The sequence below is a fragment of the Atta colombica genome, unplaced genomic scaffold, assembly GCF_001594045.1.
Source record: "Atta colombica isolate Treedump-2 unplaced genomic scaffold, Acol1.0 scaffold200, whole genome shotgun sequence".
Taxonomy (NCBI): domain Eukaryota; kingdom Metazoa; phylum Arthropoda; class Insecta; order Hymenoptera; family Formicidae; genus Atta; species Atta colombica.
The window spans coordinates 679327-694254 of NW_017259295.1; the positions used below are offsets into that span (position 1 = coordinate 679327).

The window sequence follows — 14928 nt, forward strand, 5'->3', positions numbered from 1 at the left end:
TTTCTGGGAACACAATTGCCGCTGATCTTTGTGGATAGCGCCCTTCTTCTCAGAATATAAAGTATCTCTGGCGCAAAGCTTCCTTTAGAACTTATGAATGCGACCTGCATTAAATTGTAACAATTATAGCATTATACAATTAGACATTTACGTCAAATTCATTCTCTTAAGATTTTCCTATTCTCGAAAATTAAACAAAAGAAATTTTGCTTTTTATATATTTCTCTCAATATTCTCTAATTAATTCCTTTTTCAATTTTTCAATAATTATATAGAATATTTTTTCACATGTCTATTTTTTGATAGATTTAATATTCTTTATTTCCTGAGTTTATAATAAATATTTCAAATAATAAAATGGATTATTTTTATTTTATGATGAATTATATTGATAGATAAAATACGCTTATCAATTTATGACAATTTATACGAACATATTTCATTTCATTTAAATAAAATATTGCACTCATTGCGAGCTGATAGTTTTTTTTTTGCTTTTTTCAGCGACGACGAATCGCGCTAGAATGAAAACAAGGAAACTCAATTTGTGTGCACACCTGGACAGTACCGGAATTAGCAGAATGCTCCATGAAAGCTTGTCGTGTGTAAAACTTAGGGTTGCCATGTGTCCTATTTCTCGTTGAGTCTAACATCTCCGTGTATAACTGTTATATAACTACGTTTAAATAGCCTTCGAAAACATCAAATCCAAATTTACATAGAAATGTGCAAAAAACGACGATAAACGTCAAATAAAAATAAATCCTTTTACACGTCTTCTTTTTCTTAATTACGTACACATCGTGTCTATTGTCTTTAAAAATGATGGCAATCCTAGTAAGATATGAAGCCGCGTGGCAATAACACATGTTTAGAAGTAACGATACATGATTTCGATAAAAATGGTCCTCGATAATCTCACTGTGATGTCGGCCATTGACGAGTTGGTGGACGACGTTCAATCGAACAGCACCAACGTGACGGATTTTCCTGATTACGATATCAACGATTCCTTCAATCACTTTGAATGGGCGGAATTGGCTCCTGTTTTGGTCGTCTACACTTTGACGTTCTTTCTCGGATTAATCGGTAAGTTTAATATTTTCTTTTGTATATGTATACCATAAGTCAATAAATCAAATAGATACGTTTATACAAATATTTTTAATCAACAACAATTTTATACAAACATATTTTTAATCAAAACACATTTTACACAGAATCGATCAATGTATCGTAACCGAAGTTTATAGTATTCATTAAAATTATTAAAAGTTGACAAGAATGTTTGAAATAAATTGGACAATATGCGTGTGAAATATACAGATGTATATAGATATATATTTTTCTGTTTTAAAGAAGTAATGTTTTTACTTGTAAAGAAATAATGATTTTAAAAAATCTTAAAATAGATATATTCTAAATTTTTCTCTTAATTCTTATTGTTCTTTTACATTAGATTTTTACATAATTATTTATCATTTTTAATTTGACATCAGAAAATTATGTTTAATTTATTGACTTGTCTTTGTAAAATCTATTTTACGTGACTATTTTCCTAAATTAATCGACATAACTAATCATACGAAGTAATTGTAAGTTCAACCATGTTTTATGAAGTATTTAACTGCTTGATGAATATTAATGTTACATGAATATTAATATGATATAGCTTCTTGTTGCGTTTATTCGATATATAATGTAATTTAGGGTGGTATGTACACAGAATTGTACTGTATTATGAATTCTATAACTTTAACACAGCGAAAGCCGTTTATTTTCAAAGCGTAGATTAATTTCTACTGTACAGTAAAGATTCGAACATACTGCGGCTTCGTTTAAATCTCTATTTTAACAAACTATTTTGACATACTTTCTAACAATTTTATTTAATTTAATTTATCTCTAAAGTTTTACCGGTGTAATTAGTTTCAGAATCTCAATAAATCAAATAATTTCCAAACTATTGATACTAATAATAAATGAATCCAAATGAAATTTTATGATAATTAAATAATTTAACGTAATTAATTTAAGTATTAAAATTTTGAAAAAAGTTTTTACTCAAAAAAGTGATTAGTTATAATGAAAATTCTAAGTATGAAAAATTAGATAAAATAGACAAATTTCTAACAAGTTCTACGATATTGGATATGCATTGCATCTAATCATATAGATGGCAAAGATAGAATTTAGATTTGTGTTATAAATTCTATGTGTATGATACATAATTTTCTATCAGATACAAAAAACAGCAATAATTCTAGCTGGAGCAGCAAAATATTTTTTTTGCGTGTTAATGAAATACTAAAAAATTTGTTATAAATACGTTTCAATGACGTGTGTATTACAATTATTAATTTATTCTTTTAGAGTCAAAATTGGAGTTAAAATATTAATTAGTGAATTTAATAATAATTTTGAAACATATTGAAACTTTAATTATTATGAATCAATTATTGCTATTAAATTTATTTATTATGGCATCCTTATTAAATTGTTTTTATTCTAAAAAGAGAGCGTTTGAATCAATAAATTTTTTTCGTTTTGATCAATAAAAGAATCGTGAAAGAAATATTTGCAGAATCGTTAATTACGCGACATGTCTAAAAAGAAAATAATTGTTGAAACGTAAGACATAGCTTATATTAACAACAGAGAAACAGAATTAGAGAACAGATTTTACTCTCCCGCTCGTGATTTACTATATAAACAACGTAACATGCTATGCTTTACATTAAATCACATTCGTGTGGCGGAAGAATTACAGTGAGAATTACAGAATAGTTGCCTTATTTTTCATCATGGAATATATTACGAAAGGAAAAAAAAATCATCGCATGTGGCTGGTGAGACATTCCAGTTCCGCAAAATCGCTAATTGGATGGTAAATAGAAGCGAAGTAATACTCGTAATTCGTCTTAAACAGGCGAATTAGGCACGGTGTAGTGAATAGAATATTTGCTAACGACAAATCCTATTTCTCGCATGGAAACCACAGCAAACGTCTCTTTGCAAAGTGCAGCAGAGCCTAATATGCTCTTAATTATATGGCGTCGTGTTATCGTACAAGTTACTAGTATAATACGAGTCATTTCGAATACAAATGATTGTAGGGATCTCGAATCACTCTTCATCAATTCGTACGACCGAACACAGTTTCCTGTATTTTTCCCAAAGCGCGGCAATTGTTTCGTTTGACGTATGGCTATTAATAATTGTTAACAACAATCGGGATTTGAAGTGTGGGATTTGAAGCCGGAATTCATAAAACGCGGTCAATTGGCAGACATGCTTCGATTTTCGGTAATTATGTTATTATAATTTAGAAACAAGAAGAGAGAGAGACAGATTTTGACAATGAATTTGTCTCAACGTAATCAATTAATCATAACATCAACATTTCTTTCCACTAAATAGATCGTTAAATAATACACTCGGTGCAAATATATATAAATATTTTTTTGACGATGCGATATAAGATAAAGCTTGTTATACAATTATACATACGCATAAAATCGATCCCGGAAAATAATTTATTTAAACTCGATTATTTCCCGTAGTAATTAACTTTCACAACATCACCATCGTAAACGACTTTGTAATTATCCGCAAGAAATAATTACAAAATAATGCTCATCTACGATATTAAATGTATCGACAAATATAAATTATTGAACGCAATCGCAATATTACTTGATTTTACATTAGCCAGGAAAAATTATTAAGAACTTCAGTTCTTTAATTTCATTTTAAAATATTCTGTCTTCTCCTTCGGAAGTTCTTGGAATCTCTAACAATATCGTTGGTTCTTTACGGTCAAGGAATTGTAATTTTTTTCAGGTAACGTCATTATCATTGCTTCAACTCTTTGTCGACTCAGGCCATTGCCGGCGACACCAACGAACGTTTTCTTGGGCGGTCTGGCTACAGCTGATCTTCTGTTAATTATATTCTGCATACCCGTGAAAGTAAGTAATATAAATACACACTTATATATACACTTCTTAACTCTAGTTATACACGTCATTGGGATCCCAGAAGCCCCAGTGCAATTTGCTAAATGGAGATAATTTTTCGTGTTTTTAAACTTTTCTTTTTCTTTAATCCTATGTATCTCAGAGCTCTTTAATTTTATTAACTTTTACACATGGACTTATTTTTTAATCAATTCTCCATCCATTGAAAAAAAATTAATTGAAATATGTTTATTTTTACGGAAGTTACGATAACAAATATGGATAGGGTAACAAATATAGTTATTAGGAATTAAATCGAATTCAGATCAAGTGAACGAACAAAAACGAATATGAATGAACAATTTGCTTTTATAAATACAAATCGTATTATCAGGTGGTCATTAAATCTTGTTTTCATTCGTGTTTGTTCACGCTTTCTTGCTCGATCAGACTCATCACGGTAATGAACACATACAATTTTTGTATGTATATAATCGCTCGTAATGGCTTATTTGCATCTCATATTCTTGTCTACATTAATTTATCGCGTTTAAATCTCGATTTATGTCAGCGACTAGTTCACTGTCAGCTATTATTTGTCTTTCTATTTACTGCCTCTGTACGTATTTTTCGTTTACTGTTGTTTTATATCTGCACGGGATGTAGAAAGAAATATAACCGCGACTATATAACTGTATTTTACAGTATTTCAATGAAAAGTATTAAAGTTATTGAGAAATTAATTAAATTCTATAATGACAAAATGTCGAGGTACATAATAGGTTTCGAGTTAAGACAATTGCATTGTTGATCACATTATTGATTTTCAATAATGCAGATAATAATAATTTTATTATCGCTGATTTTTGTCTTTTGGTTTTTTATATTTATATTTATATTTTTTATATTTTTAAATATTATATGTTTAGATATTGTATAAATATTAAGTACTAATAATAAGATTTAATTTTTACAATTTCTATATATTGAAAATTTAAACAGTTACGCTTAATTACACACAATTTTCGCAGAGCAATTTAATCTTTTAATTTAGTTTGTTAAAATTTAAAATCACAATTCTTAATCTATCGATTTCCTCTCGAAACATAAGCATTTAAAAAGAGAAATAATAGCAAAAAAAATTCATTTACGTAAAATATTTATTTAATTAAAACAAAAAATAAATTTAATAACAAATAAGATTTAATATTTTAATATTTATTGAAATATGACATAATTAATCAATCATCCATAAATTCTCAATAAAAAAAAGACTGGATAATATTACGTATAACCGATATTATATAAAAATAACGTATCAAATTATATAAATTATATGTGACAAACAAAAAGCAAATCGACAATAATTCTTTTGTCTAGTCTGAAACGTGAGAATCTGGATATTTCGCGTACACGAAATATTCCATAATACCCTGAATATTTTATAGAATTCGATACATTGAATATTTTATGGAAATATTCAAATTAAAGCAATTACGTTTGTCCCTTAACGGCATACAGCGATGCGTAAACAAGGCTGGAATGCCATAACCATAACACGTGCCCGCCCCGCGCTACGTATAATCATACAAGGTCGACGCGCTATCATTCAGCCAACCATAGAAACTCGACCGAATAAGTAGCGGCATGAGCTCCGCGTATCTTTCACTGCTCGTTGAAATAAATAATTCTGGCAAATACTAAAGAGCCTTCTGTAACTCTTAAGAGGATGCTAAAGTGACCTAATTATCGATATTACAGTCGTATAAAAATCTCCAAATGGATTGAACGGAATAAAAAATCCTTTTACGGGATTAAAGTAGATGCAAAATTAAGAAGTGGTGCAGTGGACTTTATATTAAAATCGAAAAAAAAAATTAAAACCTGACTTAATTTTTTTCGCAAATAATGTTATGCAATGTCGTCGCGGAGGTTTCGTACATAGTAAAAAAGATGCGCAACACACACAGTTACAGTCAAGAATAACAGAATAGGCTCTTAATTAAGTCTGGGTTTCACAATTTGCGATCAACTTTTTAATCGAGATACAACTTATTTTTCATCTCTTTCCAACTTTAGAATGATAAGACGCCGAAGACATCTCATTCCCTTCCGGAATTATTATTAGTTGTTCTCGCACGACTTCTCGACCCTCACGATTCTCAATTCATAAGCTTGTCGAGATTGGTTATTAATGTGTTAATATTTTGCGCGATTTATTCGACAGAAATCGAGGTGATAAAAAGTGGAAAGTTATCTCAAATTACTACTTTGTAATACTTATTCGCGAGCGAATCTAGTTTTTTTTGACGATAATTAGGTACATTAGTTTGGATCTTTCGCGGATATTCATAATCAAAGATTCTTTCTTTGTAATGATATTTGGATACTGATATTATTGTGATTTAGATTCTTCCAAATCATAATATTAAAATTTGTTTTATCAAATCACAATAATAAAATTCGCAAAATTGTTTGATGTATACGAATTGAGAGCGCGGAATAATACGTGAATCGCTTTCCACGTAATTCGAGCAATAGAGGGCTCGCGATATGTTGATCGTTTACACATAATTAAATAGGAAAAATACGTAGAAAATAACGTTTCATATCAGCAATTTCACGAGTAATATTTCATAGAAAATCTCGTAACAATTGACGGTTACGTGGCGCGCTTTTATTGAAAGTAGCTTGATATTTTATATAAAAGAGCCACATATTTATTCATTCTTTGATGATTTGCTAAACAGTCGTGATTATCGAGTGGCTCGTAGATTTTCACGATTGTACATTTCTCGCGTTCTCGATAATAACGAGTGTTTTACGTATTTTATGAATTACGTGGACAAAAATTCATTGATGTGATATTCATAAACATAACGTTGCGACTTCGTTGTAATAAATTTTCCTTAAAATTTTAATATGAATTCTATGTAGATACTGTTACATATTTTTGAATACTGCATAGATACTTCCTAGATTTTAATACATATAATCCACATAGAATTACTGATAAAATTTAACGAGGATAAAACTAGAAGATAATAATATGAAATTCATGTGAATAAACTCATATTGATTTTCTTCATTCATTGCAATTCAAGTTGAAATTTTAATATTTTGTTGACATCTCGACTCATGTCACATTATATTTATGTAGATATTATTTCAATGAATTTTTATTCACGTAAAGTACATGGATTTAATATAGATTCGAATCTGTTCTGATTGGATTAGTCTTGCATTGGAAAGTAATTAAATGTGTGTCGCATGCAGTTATAACATCAGGAATGAGAAATATTTCGCCTAAAGTTATATTTGAATAATTACTGTAATCAGTATGTGATCGTAATTAATCGTAAGTTTTCGTGAGTGAGTGTTATGTGAGAAGAGAGAAGAGAAGAGCAGAAAAAAATAAGTGTGGTGAATAAATCTGAGAGGAGGAGGTTTAAGAGACATCGGACGTCAGCGGAGCAAGCATAGAGTAAGTAATATCAATAGTAATAACGAATTCAATGTACTTATAAAGAACTTGTCACAAGGAACTATCCAGAAAATCTGAGATTGGATCGATATAAAAAAATACATATCTCTAGATTTTTGTGTTTAATAATATACTTCAAGAAAGAAGAATCGATTCTGTTCCGGACAATTGTGATAAGTCCCTTATCAATGCGCATTAAAACTGTCGCGCACAAATTGACGTAAAGATGTGCGTTTAATATAAATATATCAAAAAGCGATTAACCCGTGAAGTTCCCAACATACTTCATTGTGTTGTAAAATAAAATATGTACTTTATAATTCGAAATATTTATACATTTTACTTTTATACTCAGATTAAAATTAACAGTGCAACGGTTTTAATACGCACTTCAATGCGTCCAACCGAATTTGCGAAGTTTTAACTTTAAATAAAAATTTGTCTTTTTTGCTTGTCTGTTGAATTTGTCAATTATTTGTTATTTGCGCAAATAATTTATTTGAGTCATTTATTTTGATATTTTATATATGAGGAGAAAAGAATTTTTATTTGTAGAATTTTGTAGAAATTTATACTTTTTTGAATTGTAAAAAGAAAAAAGATTATGCTAAGAAATTAATTGGTTTATAAATTATAAAAAATAAAAGTAACATAAAATAAAAAATGGGTAATTAAGAGCCTTAATACGTGATAATTGGTGCGCAAATCATATACAAATATTTTGATTGTGTCTACTGATCTATTACATAAAATAAAAAACTAAACATTTCGACTGTATTCAAGCCATTTTCAGCAGTCCCTAATCATAGAAAAAATTGTTCACATTCGAATGTTCGCAGTGTAATAGCAATAAGTGCAGCGTGTGTAATAAATAAGATCTCAACAGATTCCCATGTCCGGAGTGTAAGTAACCGTCAATTAGTTGATTAGCTAAGTGCAAGCTAAATCAAACATAATCATTAAAAAGAATGTTACTGGAAAAAAAAAGATAACAAAAACTATAAAGAGACTTATCTACTGCAACCCATAACTGCACAATATTATAATAAGTTAAACTCACAAAACAGATAAAATTAAATAATTTCTTAAAAGCGCACTCAACTAATTAATGGTTATTTACACTCTGGACAATCTGTTGAGACTTACTTATTGCACACGTATTGTTATTACACTGCGAACATTGAATGTGAACAATTTTTTCTATGATTGGGGAACTATGACTGCTGAAGATGGCTTGAATATAACCGAAACGTTCAGTTTTTTATTTTATGTAGATCAGTAGATACAATCAAAATATATTGTATATGATTTGCGCACCAATTACCGCGTTAAGGTTCTTAATTGCCCATTTTTTATTTTATGTTATTTATTGTTAATATTTCAAGAGCTAATTTAAATTTAATCTTTTATTTAAAAGTAAAAGATTTGTGCACTGCACAATGCTCCTTCGAAATCTTATTTTGAATATTACTGTAATCCGGATGTATTTATATTTTATAGATTAACGTAGTGTTATAACTCTGCTGCGTATCATTTTTGGTGAGTGCTTCTACAGAATAAGATTTATTGGAAATGTAAAATATTATGAAGACATAATATTTTAATAATTTTATGTATGAAATTTTATAAATTTAATATATATTTATATTATGCACGTCAGATAAATAAAAGAAGAATGGAAAATATTTTAGCACGTAATTTATAATCACACGTTACAATCAATTTATTAAATAAGAAACTTTTTCAATAAAAAAATTAATGATTGTTAATTTTATTTATTCTTACTGTGTTTAATTTTTCATATCTACTTACATATTTATTTATAATTTAATTTTGTATTATTTGAAATAAAGCAAAGAAAAACATCAGATTTTAATATTTCATTACCTAATAAAAGAAATGTTTATAACTCGAAAGCTTTTGAGATCTCGACATTTTTATATCGGAATTTTGAATTTAAATAATCTACAGAATATTTATTATTATTTATGATGTTACGTCCTTTATAATTTCAAAATAAGTAATACAATTTCTTAAATATTTTACATTATACATTATACAGCAGAAAAACAATAAAAATTGGTTGTTTTTTAATTATATATAATCTTTTCTTAAAATTGCGCGATAAACTATACAAATAATATTTATACTAGAAAGAGACTTTGTAACGAAATATCATTATTTTATATTATAGCTGTAATAAATGAATAAGAACGCTGATGAAAATGCAACTCGATGAGATTAAATTTTGTTCCGACAATTACGATAAAATTAATTAAGTAGAAGTCGACATGCTAATGAGCAGTTATTGCCACATATCTTCCTGCATCAGCAGTAAATTATTATAGCGGTCTAATGTATTATACGGTCACTGCATCATATTAGTATTTAATGCAAAAACATATCAATGTGTGATAGATTTTTTATTGTTTTAATCACTTTATGAACGTAATAAAATAACTGCAATTTCATTGTTACAGCTACCGCTATTATTATTATTAATATATGCACGAATTGGCTAACCTTACTAATTTCCCCTGCATTGGCATGGAATAATTTATATTGCTTACTTTGAATAAAATTAACGGTCTAATATACTGAGCAGAAAATGTGTATAATAATGAATATCAAAATCGAATGCTGTATAATCGTTGATAAGCACATTTAATAAATGTTAGAAGTTATTTTTTCTTATCAAATAACGAAAAAATTTTCTCGCTCGCTGTTTCAAACAAAAATGAAAGAATGCCTTTATAAATTTGATTCTATTAATTGTCCTATTTGCTGAGATACTTTTTAAAATAATTTTAGCTTTTTATATAAAAGTAGCTAATATTAAAATATAATAATAATGATATTATACAATAAAAAAAAATATTTAATAGAATCTCAAATTTATAAGTATTTTATGAAAATGCTTTAAAATATTTATTGTTTATGAAATTGATGATTCCTAACGCCAAATGTAAAATTGTACTATCTTGTACATTTTTTATTTTTGATTATAAAAACATAAATTATTTCGGTCGTTGTAGTTTATTAAAAGTAACTAGGTAGTTAAAAATCAACTTTATGTCATTTTGCATTTTATGACTTTACTTATAGTGTTTGTTTTTTCGAAGACTATCATTTCTAGTACTTTGTAAATGAGAGATTCGCAAATTCTTATTCAAATGAAAATAGAATCCTATCGGATTCCAAAATTATGTAATCACTCGAAAAACGGCTTCGCAGTGTGTACATGGAAGCATTGTTATTTGTTTATCTTACGCCGTGCTCTCGTTTTCCCATTTACTCTTTATAAGCTTCCCGTCTTTGATCCTCATCGCCCATTAACTTGTCGATCTTATCTACCAAGTTCAATGAAATTGTGATAGACAGGCAGCGATTTTGCGCTCGTGCACGTAATCATCTCCGATAATATAATCTGTGCACGCGCGTGTAAAGAGAGGAAATATGATACATGAGAGAAGAGATAGGATACTTCTATTTTTAAACTTTTTCAAGAAAGCAGAGCAAATTTAAATAGACTATTTGTACATAAAAATTGGTTGGTCTTATTTAACTCTCTATCTGCAATCGAACTTTTTTTTGCACACAAGCAGAATCTCCCTTTCGCTCGCAAATTTCCTCATTTTTGTTTAAATTTTAATTTTTATTAAATATTGAGTTAAAAACTGTTGGTAATGTAATATAGAATTAATAAGTAATTAAATAAGTATCTAGAATTTTTTTACATTTTTTCAAAAACTAGAATGAAAAAGCTGAACTTGAGCTGAGCAAAATGACCTAAATTGCAAATGAAGGAAATAAAAATATAATTTAAGACAAAGAATTAATTATTTAGAAAAATGAAGCAAAAATGAAATTTTTACTTCTACATGCATATTGTTTAGTTAATAAGAAAAAACTTATCATACAAGTAAAAATCAATTAAGTAATAAGAAGTTAGAATACATTTATATATACATTTATATATTTAAGCAATTGTATTTGATAATATATGATTTCGTGTTGATGATTCTCGATCTGGAGCATCAAACTGAAATAATAATATTTCCCTCCCCAAATCAGTTTGAAATAAAAATTATTTAACATATGCATAGATGTATGTAATAAATTATTCATATGCATAAATGTATGTAATAAATTATTCCAATATCTAACTTTGATCATAACTAGCGTTTCTCGTACTTAATTGATTTATTTATATAATCAAGCCTGTGTTCTAATATTAATAAATAAAAATCTTTTTTTTTATAGAAAAACATTTTAAAAACGTTTTTTTAGAAATTTTCGAATGAAATTCTATTTTGAAACGTAATTATTATGCATTATATTCAAATAATTAATTGTTATCTCTCAACTCATTTACATATATTCAATTAAAAAATATGAAGATAAAATATTCATCACGTATTCTATAAATTTTTGGCGTAATTATGCTAAATACTTTCAGCCAACCTAATAAGGCCAATCTATTTTATATCGCATGTAATTTATGATTTTCTGATTGTGAGAGTGATTAATTTGCGAGAGAAGAAAACTCGCGGACTGTATCTTGAGATGTCTCGCAAAAAGGATGTCTCGGCGAGAAGATAAATTTGTTGGGTTCTGCAATTTCATTGTTAATCATTTGTCATTTGCATAAATATTATACTTACGCGTATACATTGATATGTCGCGGCTTTTTCTATGCGTGGAACGATTGTCCTCATTATTGGCGAGAAATAAAACGAAACGAGCGGTCGTTGGAACGCGAAATCGGGAAACTCGTATTGCTTCGCTCATAACCTTTAAAATCAATCTGCGTCTACAATTCTAGTTAATTAACCTTGGGTTAACTATTCCGTAGTTTCTTTTAGATTGCAGTTTCTCTATTTGCAATACTAATAAATTGAGTTATCAAGAGTTGCCATTAATCAACTGTAGCAATCGGGCTTAAATATAAGTTGTTGCGCGAAATATGAAACTGAACGAGAAAAGTGGGATACGCAAATTGTATATTTCCAAAGTTTTCCAATTTTATTAGTAAAGATAAATGAAATAATATACATAAATACGTATGATATAATAGTTTAACGAATATATAATGCTGTCAGAGAGGCTATTTGACGAGAATTTGATGTTTTATCTATCATTATAACAATTATTTGTTTTATTAATTGTAAATTATCACTAAATACTTTGGTCAAAATAAATCTCACATTTAATCTTAAAGTGCCTCCAGACGACCAACATAAGCCAACTGCACACATTCACTAAATTGGTCTACATTCATATATAATTATGTCAATCATGTATTTGTGTGTGTACAATATTTGACACATTGGCCATATCGTTTGAAGACACTTCTAGAAATTAATGGCACATGATTTGATACTTTTCAATTTTCTTTCATTGTTAGATATATATATGCAAATAATTTTAAAAATTTTCATCCAGTCCTAGTTTTTAATATTTCGAGTGATCTAAAATTTCCATTATATTTGCAAATGACTTAGTGGTCAGAGAGTCTATCCCTTACCATTATCTTAAAATTAAATTTGTTCCCAAATGTATTCTTATGATTTTGATTATTCAATATCGCATACTTTAGTCTTAAAATATGAAGACATAAATTTACTTTCTCAAAATTCTATACGAGTTTGATACTTGTTCCTTGGTTCCTGGCTAAGCAATACTAAAGGGTAAAAAAATGTATTGTAAGTATTAGATATGGGAAAAAATTCATGGTGTTTTTCCCGTTACATCTAACGTCACGAACTTTTTCCCACGCCTAATATGATTCTCTGGGCCAATCTGCTTTGATAAAGTAAAAGATGTTTTCTTGCGCATCTACGTGTTCAGAAAATAAAAATAAAGGAAAGCCATATATATATATATATATGTATATCTTCCACAGCAAGGTCTTTTTTAATGGAAAACATGTCGAAAACACAGTGAAAAATAATGTATATATATATATGGAATGTGATATATATATGTATGCGTCAATTTTGTACGTATATAAAATCGTGAGCACGTTGTATGCATGTAAATTTTAAATTTTTTCGAGCCAAATTTTATTACAGCTTCGTTTGTTTTTTAATTCTTAGTTGAGTCATCGAATGGAAGTGAGAATTTGCTGGGAAAAAAGTGATAGAGCGACATATGGTGGTATGTTTGATATCTACAGTTAAATTCTTATTTTACTTTTGTGCTTGCGCAAGAGGAAAAGATTTAACTTTTCTACATTACTTTTACGTAAGCTCTCGATAAAAGAGATATGGTCCTGGCATAGAGGCGTGATATAACGAAGATTGACGTTCCGTCGTGGAATCATCAATTTTGGTTTAGTTTTACCTTCCGGCCATTTTCCCGGTACGTCAACGGCAGCTCGTTGTTTTCCCTTTGACCCTCTTCCGTATATCTTTAATCTTTCTCCTCCCATTGGAAACTTCTTGCTAAAATTCAATTATGAGGAAGATTAATGTTAGGTTGATTGGATAATCAAAATCATAAGAATACATTTGGGTACAAACTTATTTTTAAGATAATGGTAAGGGATAAATTCTGATCACATTAAGTCATTTGTAAATATAATGGAAATTTTAAGTCACTTGAAATATTAAAAGTCAGGACTAAATGAAAATTTTTTAAATTATTATTTGCATATAGTTGATTCAATAGTTTAAAAGAAAATATGAAAACTTGAAAGTTTTGGAAGCTATGAAATTTTAATATTATGTATAATATTTTAACGTTATATTATAACATGTTTAGCAACATGTTATAATATAACGTTAATGTTTTAACGTTTTGAAGACAATGCTATTCAATTTTATGTCTGTAAATTAATATAGGTATCACATAATTTTTTTAGAATGTGTCACAATTAAACTTTTAAAATTGCTAAGGATGTTATTATTTTGGACATCTTTCAGATTTCAATGAAATCTAAATGTTGATATAAATGCGCAATAAAATAGTATGGCAACTGTTCTTTTTCGTTTGTATAATTGGATTACATATAGCGTTTGTTTAGATAACATAATCATGAAGTACCATTGTTTATGTCCAACATCTGGTCTACTTAGACTTGCTATAATATTTTACCGAGTCGAGCACCTCTACCAATGAAACGCGATTCTTAACATTTAAATTTATTGGATGATTGCTCGCACTTAACCCCGATACCTTCGCTATGATATATGTGATACTCCGGAAATCACCTATTCGCCGTTGATAGATTGTTTGAGAAGTTTAGGGCTCTAGCTTCTTCTTATCTAGCAAATATCCTAATATTAATATCTTGATAATTAAGAATGTAATAGATACTCAGTCTATGTTCAACTTTGAAGAATTTTGATCTTCGAAAAATTAATTATCTTCTAAAAACTCTTGTAAATTAAAAAATATTTTTTAATATTATATATTAAAAATTTTTACTTTAATATAAAAAAAATGTTTACTTTAATATTAAAAAAATATTATAAAATTTTA

The 14928-nt window shown here is 28.1% G+C and overlaps 1 protein-coding gene across 1 annotated transcript in view; it reads left to right on the plus strand.

The window, feature by feature from the left end:
* Nucleotides 1–887: 887 nt before the first annotated feature.
* Nucleotides 888–14928, plus strand: part of LOC108687152 (pyroglutamylated RFamide peptide receptor-like) — a 62405-nt gene continuing 48364 nt past the window's right edge. The window contains 2 exon segments of the mRNA XM_018192774.1: nucleotides 888–1089; nucleotides 3844–3971. Coding sequence (XP_018048263.1) covers nucleotides 888–1089; nucleotides 3844–3971 — 330 coding nt within the window.